Here is a 20,495-nt window from a genome sequence, read left to right as displayed (position 1 = left end):
ATTTCAAAATAAAACACTTCCTGGTGCTGCTGCTGTGCATAGGGAGGAATGTGCATGCTTCCTAGCTGACACACAACATCCTTGTTCCACCTGTAATGAACAAATAACAGGATTACGTCCTGCGACAGCATCCTGCTGCTGTATGTGGATATCAGCAATGTGATATATATGTGGATAAATAGCATCAAATTTGCATTTCAACAGGATTTTTTACATGATAATATTGTTTTATTGAAAAACCAATCAGCAACATCTGTCACAGTCAGCAAAAAACAGGTCACATGTGTATAATATTACATTTTTTGCAGTTTTTCTTTTAAGTTGGGACTATTTTCAGCTGTGGATTAATACAGCTGTGGTACTCTGCTGTGTACCTGGAGAGAAACTGTGCATCTCTCGGTGTTTTAAACAGTTTTTGCATAAAGCAGAGCCCTCCATCAGCCTTGTAATTGGATTTGCTGAAGGTGAGAAAAGAAACTAAATATAGCCAGACATGAAAACGCACGCAGGTGAAAATTTCCTGCTCTTTGTGTCCTCTTCACCCCTGCCCCTTGTCTCACACCACCGTCAGCGAGGCAGCGACAGTGACACCTGAGCTCCGAGGGTTTGACTTCCCATTAAAGTTTAACAGACATAGATAGGAGTGGTGGTAACAAGGCAACAGGTACAGTGGGAGGAGGCAGCACGGCTGCTTGTCTGACCACACCTTCAAACAGTGTTAATCTGTTGATTCCAAGTGGATCAAATGGTCAGGCGGACTTTACTTATGAACGCCGAGGAGCCTTATGGAATCACACAGGAGCCAGTTATCCCACCAGACTGCATGGAGATGATCCTTGCTGACTGGCAGGTGACACAGCAATTTCTCCACCTTTCTACCCACTGATTCAGGGTATTTGTTTCATGTTCCACAAGCACATTTTATCCAGAATAAAGGAAAATCACCAGAACTGTAATTAAAAACAATTTTAACCACTTTAATTAGACTGAAATGGTTTCAGACAACAAGAAAATGTGGAGATTTGTTGGGAATGCAAACTCATTGCTTTCATTATACGATCATACAACTGGAGTCCCTCCTGTTCCTGTTCTTAAGTTCAAGATTAAAGAACTATTCCCAGTACACCAACTTGCAAGACAAACAGTGTGATATTTGTGTAAATATTGCAGGGATTACCATCTCAGTTTGCATTAGGTCAAGCAAGACACAAAGTGCAGCTCAGCCATAAGCCCGACAGAGTTCAATGCCAGCCTACATCCACCGATGGCTGCAGATCTTCAAGCCATTCCAGATCCTTCTTTCCATTCTGCATTTCTCTCCACATCTGCAGTTTACATGAACGTGCAGGGAAGGGTGGGGAGGTCGCAGAACACGAGCTGCACGGCCTGAAGCTCAGCCACAGTCCGAGCGGCTCCACTGATCTCAGCGTCAGCACACATCAGCTGATGGCTCAGCTAATACTGTTTTACAAAATTTCATACAAGACGTGTTATTTAAGATACGTCATGTGGACACAAGCATTTAGCCACACTTTAATCTTTGAATTTAGGTGTTTTCATTCTGCCTCTCCAAAGTTCTAACCAGCATCTACTAATTGTCCCACACTGAGGTTAAAACCAGAAGCAATCGTGCTTTTGAGGTTGTGGTGCCCAAACTTCAGGTTGGCTGATTCTGCTTTCCCTTAATCTTTTCCCTTTATTTTGGGCCGCAGTCTTCACCTAAATTATTTGCACGCATGGAAGTGTGTATGTTGGGATTAATATCTGACCGTATGGTTGATTATGTGTTGGAACATTTATACTAATCTTTAATGTGTGGCTTTAATTCAAACTGTGAGACGATGTCAACAGCTGTTCATCTGCGGTGACCAGATTCGACCATGATGTCGCAGATAGCTGGGAACGCGCAGATACTCTTTAAATACTGTCGTTTTAACTGAAATCTATTTTGAATGAGTAAATAAAATCATGGCCGCTGTGTCTCTCATATGAGGCCAAAACCCTCTCCCTGCAGGGAGGGGAAAAATCTCTCTGACAGCAGGGCGAGGTGCAAAAACCTCTCCCCATTAGACACAGAAATGAATGAATGAGTCTGGCTCTTTCTGGGAGAGCCGGCTACACAAGATAATGTGTAAATAATGAGGAGGGTTTCTCTACTCCATCAGCCCGACTGGTCTTTTGAGATGGTCGGCTCTGAGGTCCATTGTTTGATGTGAGCACGGCTGAGAGGGAATGTGCTTGACAACAGAGGAGAGCTCAAACAGAGCCGAGGTTCCAGACAGATCCACACAGATTTGTTTACATTTCTGTGCCGAATAAAGCATGTCAAATTAGCTACTGGCAGTTTTTCGGTTTTCTTCTGCAATGCACCCAAATGTATACAGACAGCCTTTGCTGGATTAGGCTGATACTGATGAAATATAAAATAATTTGAATATTCTGAGGCAAATTCTGGGGTTAAACAGCGTGAATGAATACTGTCTGCGTGTTCAGCTCATGGATGTTTGTAGAGAGTTAGTTAGTCAGTTATGTTACCTTCAGCCTTTCTTGAAATGTCCCTGACCCTTCCAACTTCTGAAACATTTCGCCTTTATAAAAGAAACTTGTCATCCCAGAGGGTTTTATCAAAAGCTGCTGAGGGTCTCAAAAGGTGCTGTGATGCTTATAGTACAGCAAAATTGGAGAGCAATAATCTCTCCAGTAAGAAATGATAAGATTACAGAGAAATCAAGACAAAGGAAAAGTTATACAGGCCATATCACAGTCCATCAGGCTCTGATCCTCTTTTACATAGTTACAAACTTCTGAGGTTAACTGAATGTAACATTTTCATAATGTGTGTATGATGTATAGTGCAGGACGTGAGGATTTGTGAGATTATCCTCCCGCACCTACAACACAGGAAAGAAAAACTACTTTTCAGGTGAAAGAAACAAAATTAAAGCTAAAGTTTTAGAGTGACCTGTAGAGGTCCACGAACTTGGAATCAGCTTCAAAGCACTTAAAAATGTTAATCTCTTTTTCTGTCTTCAATCAGACTTAAAGTAACATTTGGAACTAAAATATGTTTGATTTTGAACACTGAATGGTGAGCATCTTGCAAAAGCTCTCTATATGAGATTCATACTATTAGTTTCTCTGCTACTGTCTTATTTATGTGTTAGGATCCTTGGGATAATTTTAACTAGTATGATGATGTGTGTTGGGAATTATATGTGTCTTTGGTGCACATCATCTGATGTTTGGGCAGCTATTCATATGCTTTGAGTATCTTTTCCACAAATAATTATTTTATATATTCACCAGTTGGGCCCAGGCCCTCATTTTAGGGTTGACAGTGTTTTAGTAGGTAAAGGTGAAAAGCTCGGACATGAATTGAGCTGTGGTTTGGGGAAGGCCTCGAAGGGGACTGGGCCTGGCAGATCCCCATGTACTAAACAGAAGTTAAGAAGGGGAGGAAGGGTGGGGCACGTAAACGAGAATAAACAGGTTGTAGAACTGGGGGAACCTATATAGATGAGAATATGAATTTGTATTTTAACTGATTTGTGAATGAACTAAAACCGAAGGAGGGTTTGGAGGCGTGGCACCGGTGTGAATCATTCTTAATGACCACATTATCTTCTGATAGCGGCTTCTAGCAGGATAAACCGCCACGTCACAAAGATGAAATCGTCTCAAACTGGTTTCTTGAACATGACAATGAATTCACTTTGCTCAAACATCACCAGATGTGGTGGAACAGGAGGTGACATGGCAGTCGACAAATCTGCAGCAACTGTGCGATGCTCTCGTGTGAATACGGATAAAAGTCTCAGAGGAATGTTTCCAGCAACGTGTTGAATCTGTGCCACAAAGAATTAAAGCAGGAGGGAAGGAAAAAGGGAGTTCAGCCTGGTACTGGCAAGGTGTCCCATGAAGTGCTTGGTAAGTATCGCTGAGCTGCTAATAAGGGGGAATTAGTGCATATGTTGAGACTATGTCTGTGTTTGTGTAATATTGCATGTTCTGAACTTATTATATCTCTCATTTGATGAATTAAAAAACTAAAAATCTAGATACACACTGGAAAACTTGAGCTCAGAACAATAAAAACTTGTGTAAACTATAATAATGATGTTAATCATGCTGCAGTGTTTGAAGGCCTGTGAATAAAAACTCTAAAGCCTTTTAATCTGTGACTGTGGCCTATTTATAAAACGTTCCCACGGCCTAGAAAAGCGAATTTCATCATCATGATGTCACTTCCATGTAGATTAAATTGGCTCAGTGGGAACTCGTAGCTGGGGCCGGAGGGGAAAGTGCTATTCTGCACTTACAGTGGGCTCCAAAGGGCTGAGGCAAACCTCGAAGCTACAAAACTTTTTAGGCTCGTGCTCGAAGCAAAGTGCTTCTGTCCCGGTCGTTGACTTCGAGTGCAATTTTTGATCTAAATTGCAGAAATCGAGCACCGAGGGGAACCGCTGCAGATGCAACTGACTTCTTGTCCCATTCACCTCATGCTGAGTCAATGCATCACAGGTCGCGGCACAGAGAAAAAGACAACCTATCTTCATGCTGCACTCTATCACAGTTCAGAAATGTTTACTTGTGGGCCCCCTCAGACCGTCCCTGATCCACATGAGCCCTCCTGTTTGCATCAGCGGGTGACAGGATGTTGACATGATGTATTTTCTCCAGGACGCTGCTTGGCAGCTCGGCTACGCTCAGCTGCAGAGCTGTGAAAGAGACATCAGCGTGCCTCCACCTCCTGCAGCCACTTCAGCGGATTTCATCTCACAATTAGGTTCAATTACAACTGTGAAAATATTTGAGGAGCTCTGGGAGTACCCGCTCCGTGGTGACGTCGTTTCCTGTTGTGTTGAGGCTCCTCTTGGTGTGGATGCCCGTCTCTGGTTTCAGCTGAGAGTGTCTAATAGTCCGCAGAGGTTGCAGGCTGTTTTTAAGAGCGGTGGAAACCGGTGTCAGCTGAGCTAATGTTTCCAGGATGAGTCAGCTGTGCCGGGTGCTCGTCATCACACAGGATAGGTGGAGTATGGTCAGAGCTGGGTGGATAACATCGGTGTCGACAGAGCTGAGGCACCCCAGCTGTTTAGGCAACATGGGTGTGTCACAGAACGCCGTTTGGGCGCTTGCACCCAGGAGTTGTGGGGAATTGGTTTCTGTGCTGCCAACTGAAATTATGTGAAAACCCATCCTGTTGTTTCTGATGCTTTTAGGACCCTTCAGTTCTTTTGAAAACACTTTTCCAACATGACGAGAAAGACAGCCCGCACAGAGCCCCGACATCAACCTCATCAAACCTCTTTGGACTGACTGGAACACCAACTGTGAGCTTTATCAGCCGACATCAGGGTTAGACCTCGCTAATGCCCCGGCGGCTGATAAGGGAGGAAAAATCCCTGCAGCATCTGGTGGAAAGACTGAAACCAGAAGAGTGGAGCGGCAGATTAACACCCGCGGTTTTTCAATAAGATATTGAACACAAATCTCTCTATGGGTTCAGGTGTGTATGCACAGATAGTCCCAGAGCCTGAGATGACGGCTTAAGCTGTCAGGTTTTGTTCAACCAACAGTGCCACCCTGAATATATTCTATCCAGTCTGATAGAAAGCATGAGAAAATCATTTTTACCTTTGCTTTTTCCATGTTTACTGGACGAATTAGGGAAGTAAATATGAAATTAAATATCCACTGAGAACTACTGGACTATTCATCAAAGATCACCCTAACTCTTATAAAAGACTTCTGACTATCTGTCTTGGTGAGGTGGACACCTTTTTCTAAATTCTCACCATCTCCCGTATCCACAGAGCCAAAAGATGTTCAGATTAGTCAAGCATCAGCATTATGGAGGGCCTCAGGGGTCCAGCCCACCCAATAAAGACACCTCAGCTACAAGTTACAGCTATTAATCAAGTTCGCAGATGACACCACCGTCATTGGGCTCATCTCTGACGGGGATGAGTCTGCCTACAGGAGGGAGGTTGAACGTCTGGTGTCCTGGTGCAGCCACAACAACCTGGTGCTGAATGCCCAGAAGACAGTGGAGATTATTGTGGACTTCAGGAAGCACACAGCCCCACTCCCCCCCATCATCCTGACTGACACCCCCATCACCTCTGTGGACTCATTCCGCTTCCTGGGTACCACCATCACCCAGGACCTGAAGTGGGAGCCCACCATCACCTCCGTCATCAAGAAAGCCCAGCAGAGGATGTACTTCCTGAGGCAGCTGAAGAAATTCAACCTGCCAACACGGACGATGATGCAATTCTACACTGCAATCATCGAGTCCATCCTCACCTCCTCCATCACCGTGTGGTACGCTGGAGCCACTATCAGGGACAAACAGAGACTGCAGCGTGTTGTGCGCTCTGCTGAGAAGGTGATTGGCTGCAGACTCCCATCTCTGCAGGACCTGTACACCTCCAGGACACTGCGGCGTGCAGCTCGGATCTCAGCTGACCCTTCTCACCCTGGACACAGTCTGTTTGACCTGCTCCCCTCAGGCAGGAGGCTCCGGTCCATTCGCACCAGAACCTCTCGCCACAAGAACAGTTTCTTCCCCTCTGCTGTTGGACACATGAACAATAACCATATGACTGTCCCCGCCACTAACTCATGACCCTACGCTGTGTCACTGCATCATTTCATGTCTGGCACTGATCACCACCTGCACTCATGTATATATCTTTCTACGTAGCACTCATAATTCTTATTCTCATGTATATATCTCATGTATATCTCATGCACATATCTTTCTTTCTACATAGCACTTTAATTCTTATTGTTTGCACTGAAGCACCGCAGCAATTTCCTAATGTTGTAAACCTCAACATCTGGCAATAAACCCATTCTGATTCTGATTCTGATTCTGATTCTAATGCAATCTGGTAATGAAACACACCCATATTACTGAATTCAGAGCAGCTAATGTTTCTCGCAACTGTTGTCAAAACAAACCGCTGCCATGGTGTGCTGTCATCCTAAGGTGTCAAGTACTGTCACTGTGCCAGAGTCTGACCAAAACACAGAAGGGCCCTTTGGTAGCGTTCACTGACCCACCGACCACGACAATTATTGGACACAAAGAGATACTGGAATATTTTTAAATGCTAAATACTCCACAATGCACCAGCGTTACGGTTTCCACACAAAGATGAATGTGGATGTCTTCATGGCTGTCCATTAGTTATCACCACTGCAGTATTCTCCTTAACGATAAGTATCACCACTCAAAGTCTCCACATCCGCACTGGTACAGGAGAAGAAGAAGTCAAACCCTGAAGCCAGGAAATCGCAGAGTTTTTTTCCAAAGTCAAAAATGTCTCATCTTTTCAAATATGTGAATCTCTGACCTCCTGTTCGTGTCATAAAAGAAACCAACACCATGATTGTACACTCTTGTCTTCAACTAGGGTGCGGCGCCAACGTCAAAACGTGCAGGTAAAGAAATTGAGGGCTGCATAACCCTTTTCCCACACACACATTCATACAAGCACTTTTTTCTAAATCTAAATGTGTGCTCACATTCCAATGACATTTGGTATCATTAACTTTAATTTTAACAAGCGAGGTCATTGTTGTAAAGCAGTGTAAACAGAAATCAGGATCCTCATTCAGTTTTGATGCCTGAACTTAAATTCAGTTTCATTTGTATTGCACGAAATCACAACAAAAGTCACCAAGAGGCACTTTATTTTGAAAGGTAAAGACCCTACAACGATACAGAGAACAGCCCGACAATCGGACCTCCTCCTATGATCAAGCATTTGGCAACAGTGGGAAGGAAAAACTCCCTTTTAAGAGGTAGATCCCTCCTCAAGGAGGTGCAGCCATCTGCTGTAACTGGTTGAGGGATTAATAATGACTAATAATTAAAAGAAATGTATGAACATTTAGAGGGTGAAAAGAAACAGCAAAGAGACAAGACATGTCATCACTGCCTCACCCTGCGTGTCCTTACGCCCTCGCCGCACTCTACTGCTGAAGGACAGCTTGTGCATTTCTGTGAGGCTCCGACAGATGTGACACAACAGCAGTATCCGACGTTCTGGGAATGAGAACTGCTATGAATAAAGAAAACACCACAGCAGCAGTGTCATCTGCAGTCTTCTCCTATCTGTCACCTCTCAGATATCTAATAAATATCCAAATGAAAACAGCAACTGTTCTCAGTCAAACCTCCCTGAAGGTAAAAAAGATGTAAAACCTCCTCCCTGCTAAGCTATTCGAATAACTAAGCTGGCATCTAAGCAGCATGCTGGTTGATTTCCAAACTTTGTAAATAAGAAAAACAATTTTCTAAATGCCAGCTTGTGTTCAGCAGCAGAAGGAGCAGAGCTGAGGAGGTTGGGCATCTGTTTGTCGGCTCCTCGGTGGCTCAGCAACAACCCAGAGCAGCGTCTCCATCAACACACTCCAGTGATTTCAATAACGCTCCACTGGCAATGACATCTCCCCAAGTAACTCCGTCAAATTCACCCAAGTACCTGGCGTCTCAGAGGAGCATTGACAGACAGGACCAGAGAACGTGTCTGTGGTTCTTTTTTTTAACTCATATTTGAACCTAAAATCTTCACTTTTTTTTAAAATCGCAAGTAATTAAAACTGATACACGATCCAGTTCTGTGAGCTGGAGGAGAATATCTAATCAGCCGTCGTGTCAGACGAGGCTATTTTTGTCAACAGTCCCACCATATCATCTTCTCTCTCTCTCTATGCTAATTACCTTCAGGGCAGAACTGTCAAAGCAACATTTCAGAAGGTGCTGCGCTTTCACAAACTAAAGTTTAGGCTAGAGGACTGAGGGGCTGCAAAGGATGTCAAACTAACAAGATGGTGAAGACAGAAAGAGACGGGGCAGGCATGGAAATGAGCATGAGAGGCAAGCAGAGGAAAAATACAGTCAAGGTAAGGAAAACCAGGAGGGCTGGGAATGCTTCTGTATCCTGACGTTAACCACCTCTTTATTAATAAAGGTTTAGTTGTGTTGAAGTCAAAGCAAATTTTTCTAAAACTTTAATAATAAAATAATCCTGAAATAGTAATGTTTCAGTTTGAAGCATTTTTGCATTTCATGTAGAGAAATAAAGCATACTACTTAGAATACTGTCTATAAATGACAGCTGTAGCTTCCAGGTTTGAATGTGAATGCAGTTACTCAGCCCCCCCCCCAATAATTCGAAGGGCTCGATTGGTAGTTTCAGGTCACTTTGAACATGCATGCCTTTTGTAAATTTAGTTCATACGCTGTTCGTACGCTTTTTAGCCAATGAGGATGCAGTCCTTGGTTTCACAGTCAGAACCACCACCTCGCTCGTAAGGTAGTGACGGCGAGGACTTTGGTACATAGACTGTATATAAAGGATAGACTGTCTCAAATAGTTTCACCACGAACGGAGGTGGAGTCATCATGTTAGCCCAGTTAAACAGAACAGATAAAAGAACCATGAGAAAACCGCTAGCCTGGCTCACCTGAGTTTAAAAAATACAGACTCCAGCACTATCACAGTGAGTTACGACCTTACTGACCTAGATAGGCAGCAATAGCGTTAGCTGATAGCTACCCATCTCTACCGTCTTATCTGAAAAAGGTCGCGTTTGGTTTCACAAAACTCAGATGGCCCAATGATGCCAAACTCTTTAAATTGGCAGGCAATTTCAAGGTGGCTACATCCATCTTTTATATAGAGCTGGTATATGGTAGCATCACAGTAAGATAACAGAATCACCCAAACACGCTCCCTGAGCCCCTGAGTTTAAAAATATATATATTAGATAACCACTTTTCCTTAACTAGGTTTTCATCCAAATGTAGATCAATTTTAACTGAATTTTCAGAAAGCTGAAAAAAATAAATGTACATTAGGTTAAAGGTGCTGACAAACCCAGCTGTAAGAGTCTCACCTCACTCCCAAAACAAAACAAAACAAAAAAAATCTGTGCATTTCCCAAACTGCTCCTTTAACTGTGTTCTGTTCCCTCTGCAGTGTCACAGCTGCTACTGTGTCTCACAAATTTGTAAGCACTGTGAAGGTAGCAAAACGGGTCAGTTTCCAACTATTTGTAGGAAGCCCTCATTAATAGACTTTCATCATGATCAGTGAGGAAGACTTGGACAGGTACATGAGCCCACACACACAGATTTTTACGTATATGCACACACACACACAAATGAGCCCACACATGAGTGTGCACTGGTAGACAGAAATGCCTCTAATGATGCTCATAACAAACCTCTCCGAGTGCCAACACCTCAGAGGAGCCTGGAGAGATGCAGCGCTTCACGCTGTAAACATAATGCCACCCATGTCCGTTCCTCTTTACGCCTTCAGCTCGTAGCTACCATCAGCACTAACCTTAATTATTTCATTTTGCTTTCAGGTCAGCATATTTCCACTGTACACACTCTGCAAAGCAGCCTGAAAACTTAATTCTGTTCAAATTAAGGGCGATCAATTATCAAATCCAGAGGATGATACAGCTCCGTGTTTGACAAATGGGCTCATTAACTTTCAACTGGATGATCTGGCATGTGAATGGGATGGGAGGGAGGCATTAGCATAATTTATGTTCAGCTCTATGGAGACATTTGTACAAACCCAACATACACATGCAAGATAGGAACGCTCTATTTGCACAAACAACAAAACACAAACTGTAAAACACGTTTTAGAAAGTGGCCAATAAAACACGGAAGTGTACACAGCTGGATTTAGCAGCCACGAGGAATCCTGCAGCCGCTTACAGACACATGGAAGTCCAAATAGACAAATAATCAATTGTTGGGGCTTCACTGAGCTCCTCGCAAGTTTCCCAGACATTGCAAAATAGATCTGACAAGATTCTGTATATTAAGAAACGCAAAACAAGAAGCAAGCCTTTCACTGGCTGATGGCAAAAACATGAACAGAGCACAAAAATTCCAAAACAACTCACAGAGCAAAGGTTTCAATTAAGAAAATTGCCTTAATGCAGCTGTTTTGCTGATTTCGGCGCTAGATAAAATTCTGGAGAACAGACCAACTGTTTGAGGAGAAATGAAACAAAGATGATGGCGGGATGAAGAAATGATACAAAAGCAACAAAAAATAATTATTGAAAATGAAAAAGGACAGCAACGTAAAGACACAGAAAAAACAAAGGTATTCAAGGACACGTGATCCACCGGTTTATTTGCAGGAACAATGTGCTGTATATCTATATATTTATATCTTATACCTGCATCTACCTGCAACAAGTGCACAGATATACATGAATGGATTTTGAATGGATTTATTTCATAAATGCATTTGTTGTGTGTTGCACTGAATTACTATGCAACTATGAAACAGCCTCGTGTGTGTTAACACCACAGGGTGACAGCAGTATTTGCTGAAGCACACTTCATTACAGTCACAGCATGCTGTCTTTAACAGACTCTGCTCATGTGTTGATCATAATTATTGATAGCTTGGTATAATAAGTTGCCTCGTTTGCAGTTGCAATGTTGTCTGCGTCACTGTTTAGATTTCTCAAGGTGTGACAACAACAAAAGTGGCCAGTAGGTGTCCCTGTGGAGAAAACACCTAGGTCACATGAGCATGGCTAACTGATGTTTAGCAAGTGAAACAATCATGTTAAAACCAGATCAGTTAAAATCAGTTTTGTTTATATAATGCTGAAACAGAACAACATTAAGGTTTGTTTTGCTTGTGCAATACTTGTCCGTAAAATAGCATTATCAAAGTATGATGACAGCAAGAGTGGCCAGTAGGTGTCACTGTGGAGACGACTGTCAGATTGTTTTAAAACCTCGATAAAATTCATTTCAGATTTTCACAAAGCTGCTGAGGCACTAACAAGTGATGTAACAGCATGAGGCGGGAACAGGGTGTGTTTCTATTTTATATTCTGTTTTATTTTATTGTAACTTCCCCTCATTCAGTTTATAATGGTTTGATCCACTCGTATATCGATTGCTCTGATTTGGTTTGGTCAGTTTTGAAGTATGGAGGCTTGTTTCTCCCACTTGGGAAGAATGTTTTTTTACCATCAACAGGTGGAAATTTCAGGTTAGAGATCTCAAAAAGTTGACCTGGCGATGATTCAATTATGGTTCAAGCTTTACAGTGTTAAATAGAAATTTTGAGATAATAGCCCAAAATTTTTGACTTATGGAAGGCAGAAGATTTTTTTTTGGTTTCGGCTTTTTAAGTAGTATTTTTTGATTTGCAGGCTTATTTGTTTCTTAGAAATATCCCGTTTTTGAATTGCTCTGTACCTGCAGTAACATTACACCTGAACCTGTGTTACAACCTCATAAATATTTTGATTGTGGCTTTGTCTGCAATCGTTAATATAAAAGATCTAGTTTCACACTGATGACAGTGCAGAGATCTAAAACAGACGGGAGTATCAGAGGACAGCACATAGATGAAGGGAGAAGAAAATGACTCGCTTCTTTGATGAATCTCAGCGTCAGGCTGTTCAGCTTCTTGCTCCGACAGATCAAACCGTGTCACGGGCAGCAGCAGAGGTCTGCGAGCCCGTCAGCATCACCACGGGGCGGCACATCGCGCCATCCTCCCTCCTGCCGTCGAATAAAACCTAACAAGCGTGGCCGGGTACTTTCTCAGGTTTCATCAAAGGGAGAACAACAAAGCACAGACATCAACAGCGTGCATGCAGTCCACAGAGAACAACAAGAATCACTGGTCACACAGGTTCACCCATCAATCACAAACTCACTATTGTGTCCTGCAGCTCAGAATATGTCAGGGAAAATAACAATGCATGAAATGAATAACCAAAACAATAAAGGCATTAAGGGCATGCCTGTTTTTTATTTTGGGGTTTTTTTGTGCTGTGAAAGAAACATATAATTTACCTGGGCTGACGGGAGGTGATGGTTTGGGGACAAATAAATAAATAAAATGGAACAAATACAAACAGCAGTTTCTGAGGTTTGGTGAACTGAAGCCTGAACATTACACAGTGACCAAAGGAAACAATTTCCCTGCCTGTCGATGAAGATTACGAATCCATTTTTCCACAAGTCTTTAATAGATTTTTTGCGGTTTTTAGTCTTATCTCGCCGTGACATTCTTCAGCCTCCTCTGCAACGCCTCAACTGAATATATTTCTTTTTCTGAATACTATAGGGACAAATGTTTTTACAGAGTGACCCCACAAGGCAAATAACCAGTCAGATTCATTTATCACCGACACAAAAATGTGAATGAGTAGATGAGTTAAAAATACTCTGCAGAAGAAGTGACGGCGCCAAAAGAGGATTAAGCCCATCGCCTTCCTGCCATAACCTCGCTGTGCTCACAGAGAGTCACACATTTTCATTCAGGCACACAGTTTACGCAGCATTACGCAGGATTAATGGTGCAGACTGACTGTTTTAGAGATGATTTTAACTGTGTCTGAACCTCTCTTGACCTATATCCTTAACTGGAGCAATGCAGCAATGTCATCCTGGAGGGAGATGCTTCATTAGTTCGAAGATGCCAGTGTGCCTGTTTCCTGCGGTTTTTTTTGGAAGCTGCAAATGCCACTCTAATGCTGAAGACAAGCAGAAAGGAAAAAGATAAACTACATATTCCATACATAAGCTTAAATTGCACTACAAAGCAGATACATACTTAAATAAAATGCAAAGATATATGAATAATACATACAAAACACATTAGCCAAGCTTGTGAGAGGCTCACTGTATTGTGAAGTAAGTCTATAGACACAAAATTGACAAATAAACATGTTAGAAGTGAATTAATACTAATAAATAATACATGGTATGAGCTTAATCTTTCTCGTGGTTACTTATGTTGCACCTTACTGAACTGTAAAGGATGAAAAATTAAATTCAAATGCTTTACGGGGTAAAATATGCATTCATATCCAGACTGAGTACAAACACAAATGAGCGTGCTATGTGTAAACAAAGTCTGGGATCAGATTTCCAGTAAAATGTTAACATAGAGAGACAACAAGGCACTTTCACTTCTGTTTACATGAGGCGGGAAAGACTGAGTTTAGGATTATAGACTCTGCATAAAAGATGGAAGCAGAGAAGTCATTGTGGCAGGGGCTTAAACCTGCATTTTTTTCTGATGGCCAGCAGGGGGAGAAAACAGCTCTCCACTCCCTACTGCCTGAATAAACCCAAAGCAGACACATTGGAGTTTAATCTGGGTTACTGATGGCTTTCTTAGGCAAAAGTTAAGGTCAAATTTGGCCCAAAGAAACCACAAACATGGGCCAAACAATTATTTTGTGGGAAAACCTTCCAGTTGACGTCTCAGTCGCTTCAAGTCCCACTGCGTACAAAATGTTTGCTTTATAAATGATGGTCACTACTGCAGCTAAACGAAGATTAAAGCAGAGAATGCAAGCCTACCGTGTAACTAACAGTACCCCCAGTTTCACAGTGACATCCAGCCCTGCTCATGACACCAAGAAAAGCTTGTAGCCTCAAAGTAGCAGTTTTCACTTACTCAGAACCAAACATCTTTTCTAATTGGAGGTAGCTTATCTGTCATTTGTTGTGTCTGCACTGCAGGAACTGGGGCCTGTTGTAGTTCTTACAAATCTGTATTCGGGGTGTTAAGCAACTCCTGCTATTGAGTAGGTCATAATAGCGTCTTGGAGTGACGCGGGTAAACTGTGATTGTTCAAACACACTTGACGCAGCACAAGCAAAAAGCCACCTTCAAAAAATATTAGTGTAAGATTAAGCAAGAGCTCTTTACGTTACGTTATTGAGCCTCTATGCAGCAGAGTAAATACACAACACAATGCAAAAATCTTTGCTAGCTATTCTCCTCAACTTGCTAAACATTCACAACGAAGAGAGAATTATAGCGCTGACTGCATTACTCCACCAAGGATGAAAAGTCCCTCCATGCATCCACAAAGACATCTGAATCCAAATCAGCCTGCGATATTTTCATGTCAAGAAAATGTCTCCCAATTTCTACATCATTTCAGTGTAATATTTGTCAAAATGGGATTAGAAATGTCCAGATTTTTTTAGCATTTAAACAAGAAAGCTAAACAAAAAACAAGCAGGAGCGACATGATAAATGTAGATAAATAAATAGATATGTGACAGTTGACCAGAACTGAGCAGCGTAATCTTCATCAACAGACAAAAAACAAACAAACAGATAAATACAACCAATGAAATGAATTACCAACCTCTCGCTGGCTATGATTGCGCTTCAGATTTCTTATGCAGCATTCCATTTGAAGTCGGAATTGGAATTTCCAAAGTTGGAGCTGCCCAACTAACCCTGATTTAACAATCCCATGTGGCGGCAGATAAAACTGAGAAACTAAATAAGCCGTAAGCAGCGCACTGACCAGGCTCTATCCATGAACGTGCTGCAAAAAAACAAGCACTGCTCTGTATTTCTGGCGATGCATTGATGGCTCTACCTTACTAATTAGCAAAAAAAAAAATGCAACTTTACTACTGGAGTGCACTGACCTTGGGAGTGACATCACTCCCAGCTCCATTGGAACGCAGTATTATCAGCAATGCCAATGCAAACAGAAAACAAAGCTTTGAATTATTTATTACCTCTGCAGTTTGTACTCACCCCCAGCTGGTCCCCAGAACTTCTAAAACCAGCGTAACTGCTGTTGTATATTGATTGTTGAATACTGAATTGTTTCAAATGGAGTTAAACTGAATATTAAAGGATCTGGAAAGCAGTATTGGTCATACTTTCCCTTCCTAACTGTCTTTTTACTTTCTCTTAGTTAGTTTCGGAAGCTCATACCTGGTTATGAATGCTAACAAGATGTTATTTAGACCCTCAAGCAGCATGTGAAAAAAGCTGGCCTCAAATCTGCAATTTCACAGCTGAAGAATGTAAAAAAATGACTTGTCAACATTAATGCACGTTTAGGGGATTTTAGAAGCACTAATTGTGAAATGATAATTATGAAGCGGACAAATTGTCCGTGTAGTTTATGGTCACTGAGGTCAGCAGCAGCTGATGTCTGCAGCCGTCAACACAAACCGGGTGATGCAGGCTGCCAAGGTCAAGGAGAAGATCTCAGCAATTACCTGTGTGGCCAGCCGTCGGGCAGCGTGTTGAGTCTCTACCCTCTAAATATGACTAATTGCCCCTGCTGTTCTGCTTCTTATGATACAGGTTAGAACTCATTACCAGGATGTTCCGCCTCACTGGGCTCTAGAGAAGAAGAAGAAGGGGAAATAAACAAGCAACTAACCTACCACACAGGCCTTTTTGTGTCTGTAATACTTACCAATAATTGTTTGGTTTTATTTGGTGAAGTGCATTAAAGCTTTTGTCCCCTCAGGCCCAAGTAGGGCATAATTCCCGTAATTTTTTCGTAATGGGAAAATGTCCTCCGGGGATTTCTGATACCTCTACCAAGCTCACTTTGCTTGGCATTAGCTGCAGTAATACCTTTTTCATTGATTTGTATCAGCGCCTCTGCCTGCACTCTGCGTGTAGCCGAGTAAGATGCTGCATAAAAACGTTTTAGCCTCCAAAAGTAAATTGAGGATGCTCATAACAATTTGCTTTAAACCGGCTGCAGCTTAGTGCAGTTTTTCAAGGCACGTAGCACTTGGTCCCAGAATCTAGGGGAACTTTTTGTAAGTTTATAGGGATTTAAGTTTTTCTTCATGAAATCATTTATGATCAGGTGGTTTGGGGCAGATTTCAGATCTCTGGTGTCTTCTGTCACTTTAGGGAACCTCAGACTCACTGCATGATGCTAAGCTGGGGATTCTGGTTTTAGACAACTTTCAGGCTCTACTGGTTTTGGACTGAATAAGGAGCTGGGTTGAAGACTGATTTTGAGGTTAATCTCGGTCATCATTGGTGGCTGGTTTGGACCTGTTTTGGCTTTGGTTAATTTTGGACTTGGTTTTAGAAGGTCTCTTCACGTAACCCTGTAATATTCAGATCTGGTTTCTGTGGGGAAAAACTCATCTGCTGGGGGACTGTATATTTTGGTACTCTGCACTGCTAGAGAAGAAATTTAGGATGATGAGACAAATGTATTACTGTATAATCTGAAGTACTAATCTACAGTAAAAGTTTTGCATGCCATGAAACCTTGTCTGCATGCCATCACTGTCAGTTAGTGCTGTCAGCCAAGCAAAACAAACAGGTTTTACAGTACTTACATCACCTCAGCAGTGCATACCATAATGCTTTATAATAAACCTGGTGGAGCTGCAGTTAACAACAGGCTACAAATCACTCCATGTCCTTATTAGACAGGTCCTGTTTGCATATACGACAGTGTTTCTGTTGTAAGGTTATGTAATAATTTTAATGGGTTAAACAACACGTCAGAACACAAGACAAACTGCCAAGGGTGCAGTATTGACATATGACATTTATTTTCAGTTCAGCTATGGGTGTGGTGGGAAAACAGAAGCAGAGACAAAGTCTTCACAACACCTATTTACAGAAAAGCTTTAGCTACACCTATCTTAACTGGAATTTAAATATGATTCCTTCCTCTCTAGGCTTGGCCCAAAGGCTTAAAGAGGCTACGACACCCGTGTCCTCCTACATGGATCAAATAGCACTTTACACTTGATTGAGGAAGCATATTGAGCATGTTTTCAAACAATGAAAGCTAAAATGAGCTATATACTTTCAACAAGACTCAATCTTGACTGAGAGCTTAACAAACTCCAGAGTTATCTGCAGCATCAGGCCTGGCAGGAAGAAAACAGATGCACTGATAACAAATAAATCACATAAACCTAAACACATTAATCCTAAGTATTTTCACATTTGCGTACTATCTGATGCAAATTTGTGCAGTCAGGATTTACTATGGATTAATCACTTCTGCATTCTTCCACTGGGTTTGAATGGTGAGGCACTTCCAGGATTAAAAAAAAAAAAAAAGCTCTTCCTGAAGCTTGACACCAAAACACTGAAAAGTAATTTAGACAATAGGGACCTACTCTGGGATTTCACCATGAATTGGATATATAGGTGAAAAAGGTGGAGTTACAAGTTATAAGCTTTTGCACAAAAAGGCCAACCTGCCCCACCTCAACAAGGACAAAAAATAGAAATGGAGCAAACACTTGAACTCTGAAAGACTCAAATGTTGTTTGAGATATTAATCAAAGACGAAACAGCAAGAAATTTTCCCAATTTCTAATGATTTCTCCCGTTCTTAACTGAAATATGCCATTTAAAAGCAATAATTAGCCAAAAAAAATTCCAATACAGTTAGTGAAAATACTGTATTTTACACACCTGTTACAGACACTTGTAAAGTAACATATACAAAAGGTTCTATAATCATGTATTAACTTAGTTACTGAGTTGTATTAGTATTGGAGTTCCTCAGGGCTCAATATTTGGTCCTCTTTTTTATTTTTATTTTTTTTTAGCATCGATATGTTTCATTAGACCAAACTACGTAAAACAGTCCCACATTGACTACAAACCCTCGGGTTCTGTTTCCAATCTTTATGGTAAGCTAAATGACCTGTTTTTGTTTTATCAGCTGTTTTGGAACCATTATATTGTATTCAGGAACTTTTGAAGATGCCAAATCTTTCTTAACTCGTGAAAACACAGATGATGAACTCGATTTCAGGATACTGCAAGACAAAACAACATAATGCAAGACTGAAGAAAATGTAAGGTGAATTCTTGCCTTGTCTGACCAATAAAGACCAATCCAGGCACCAGAGATAAACATCTGATCAAATCATCTGTTGGTCCAGCTATCGCACCACTGGGGCAAATGGGCTGTGTGGGTAGGTAGAGCAACTTGGTGAGATTATGTGAGGCAGCACTGGTTGCCATTGTGATAATATTGTGTAGTCCGAATGACTCACTGGGAATTCCCATCTCGAATTCTTCCTACTCAGCCCATCTATCCTAGAACTTCTTTTGAAGCTCAATAGACACAGCTGCAGTTTTAAAAATATAACTGTAAAATGTTGGGATAAAATACTCAAACGATTAACATCACTGCAAACCCCACCCCAAAACTTCCTGCACTTTTATATAATATTACTACGCCCTAAGCAGGGACTTGGACCCGGTTACATCAGGGTTTTAAGATTGGTCTTTGAATGCCTCGTCAAACATAAAAAAAAACATATTTCACCAGTTTACATCCCACAGATCACCCGCTATGCCACACTAATTTGATTAAAAGGCGCCTTGAGCATCTTCATAGAGGCTGTATGTTGACTCCCCTCCAGCAGCAGGATGCCTTGAAGCTGCCCTCTGCTTTGATTTCATTGGTCAGTGGGCAGTAGCCCAGCTTCTTGGGTACCATGTCAGTTCCCCGCTCGTCTGCGTGCGGGTACGCTCCTTCCTGCTGAGCTCAATCAATCACACCCCGTTCAAGCTGCAACTGTGACCTACACTGACAGTTAATGCTTTGTCCAAATCAAACCAGCTGAGCAGCAAAAGCCCGACGCGTGAATGACTGAATACTGTACACACATACACACACACAACCGACGAATTCCTGCTTTGGCCGCTTGACCCAGAGCCAATTAAAGCGGGACGCATGCAGCTCGGTGTGGCCAATCTAACGCGCCGTTTCACGCTTACCTGCCCACTGTTTGGTTGGCGAGCTGTCTCATTCGGTTGAACTGCTTCTTCATCTTGTGTTTTTCTGCGTTACCACCGAGCGGTAGAGCCACTCTACATATCTCATTGATGGGATAAAGTCAGATGTCCGCGCTGGTCTACAGCAGGCGAGGAGGCTTTAAACATCCACGGCGTGCATCGCGGTGGGAAACACACGGGAGACAGTCGGCGCGTTAATTCCTCCTCATTTTGCTGATGAGGACTGCGCGTCTCTGTATCCGCTCCGCTCCGCCGCTCCGGAGATGCTGGACCAGTTTCTCTCTCCCCCTCTCTCTCGGCCGTGTCAGCTCGACGTTTCCAACCAGTGCATCCTGGGAAATGTAGTTTACCTACATTCCTCCTACTGGAGAGCGCCATACTAGTGCTAAACCATCATATTTATAATCCTGATTCAGGAAATGTCCTTGCACTGTGAAAGGGGGACAACAGGGACTTAATTTTTGCCTATAAATAAAATCCTTCATATTAAATGAAAGTGTTCTACCTAAAACTTCTCCTCAACAGCCTTGATTGAAACAATGTTTCCCTTCATGTCATATATACACTGACCTGATACACGTGCTCCTTTTTACAAATATCCAATCAGCCAATCACATGGCAGTAAACTCAGTGCCTTGTTGAGAAGACTCGCTGAAGTTCAAACCGAGATGTTGGTGCCAGGTCTGAGTTTTCCAGAACTGGTGTTCTACTGGGATTTTCCCACGCAACCATCTATAGGGTTTACAGAGAAACATTCAAAAGAAGGAAAATATCAGGCGAGCTAATACAACAACATGACCATCATAACCACTCATTACAATCGAATCATGTAGAAGAGCATCTCTGAACGCACAACACGTTGAACCTTGAAGCAGACGGGCTACAACAGCAGAA

The 20,495-nt window shown here is 42.1% G+C and overlaps 1 protein-coding gene across 5 annotated transcripts in view; it reads right to left on the bottom strand.

Moving 5' to 3' along the window:
• LOC146568916 (rho GTPase-activating protein 44-like) overlaps positions 1–19,884 on the bottom strand; it is a 97,616-nt gene extending 77,732 nt beyond the window's left edge. For all 5 annotated transcript variants that reach the window (XM_085285308.1, XM_085285310.1, XM_085285311.1 and 2 more), the window contains exon 1: positions 19,584–19,884. In XM_085285308.1, coding sequence (XP_085141434.1) covers positions 19,584–19,636 — 53 coding nt within the window. In that variant the 5' untranslated portion in view covers positions 19,637–19,884. The remainder of the gene's footprint in view (positions 1–19,583) is intronic.
• Between the last annotated feature and the right edge of the window lie 611 nt (positions 19,885–20,495).

Source organism: Mchenga conophoros, linkage group LG8, assembly GCF_057382185.1.
Source record: "Mchenga conophoros isolate Kocher_MC1m ecotype Shallow Benthic linkage group LG8, M_conophoros_male_GT1.1, whole genome shotgun sequence".
NCBI classification, from domain to species: Eukaryota; Metazoa; Chordata; class Actinopteri; order Cichliformes; family Cichlidae; genus Mchenga; species Mchenga conophoros.
The sequence above is the reverse complement of the archived record's forward strand: the minus strand, read 5'-3'. Positions and strand labels throughout refer to the sequence as shown.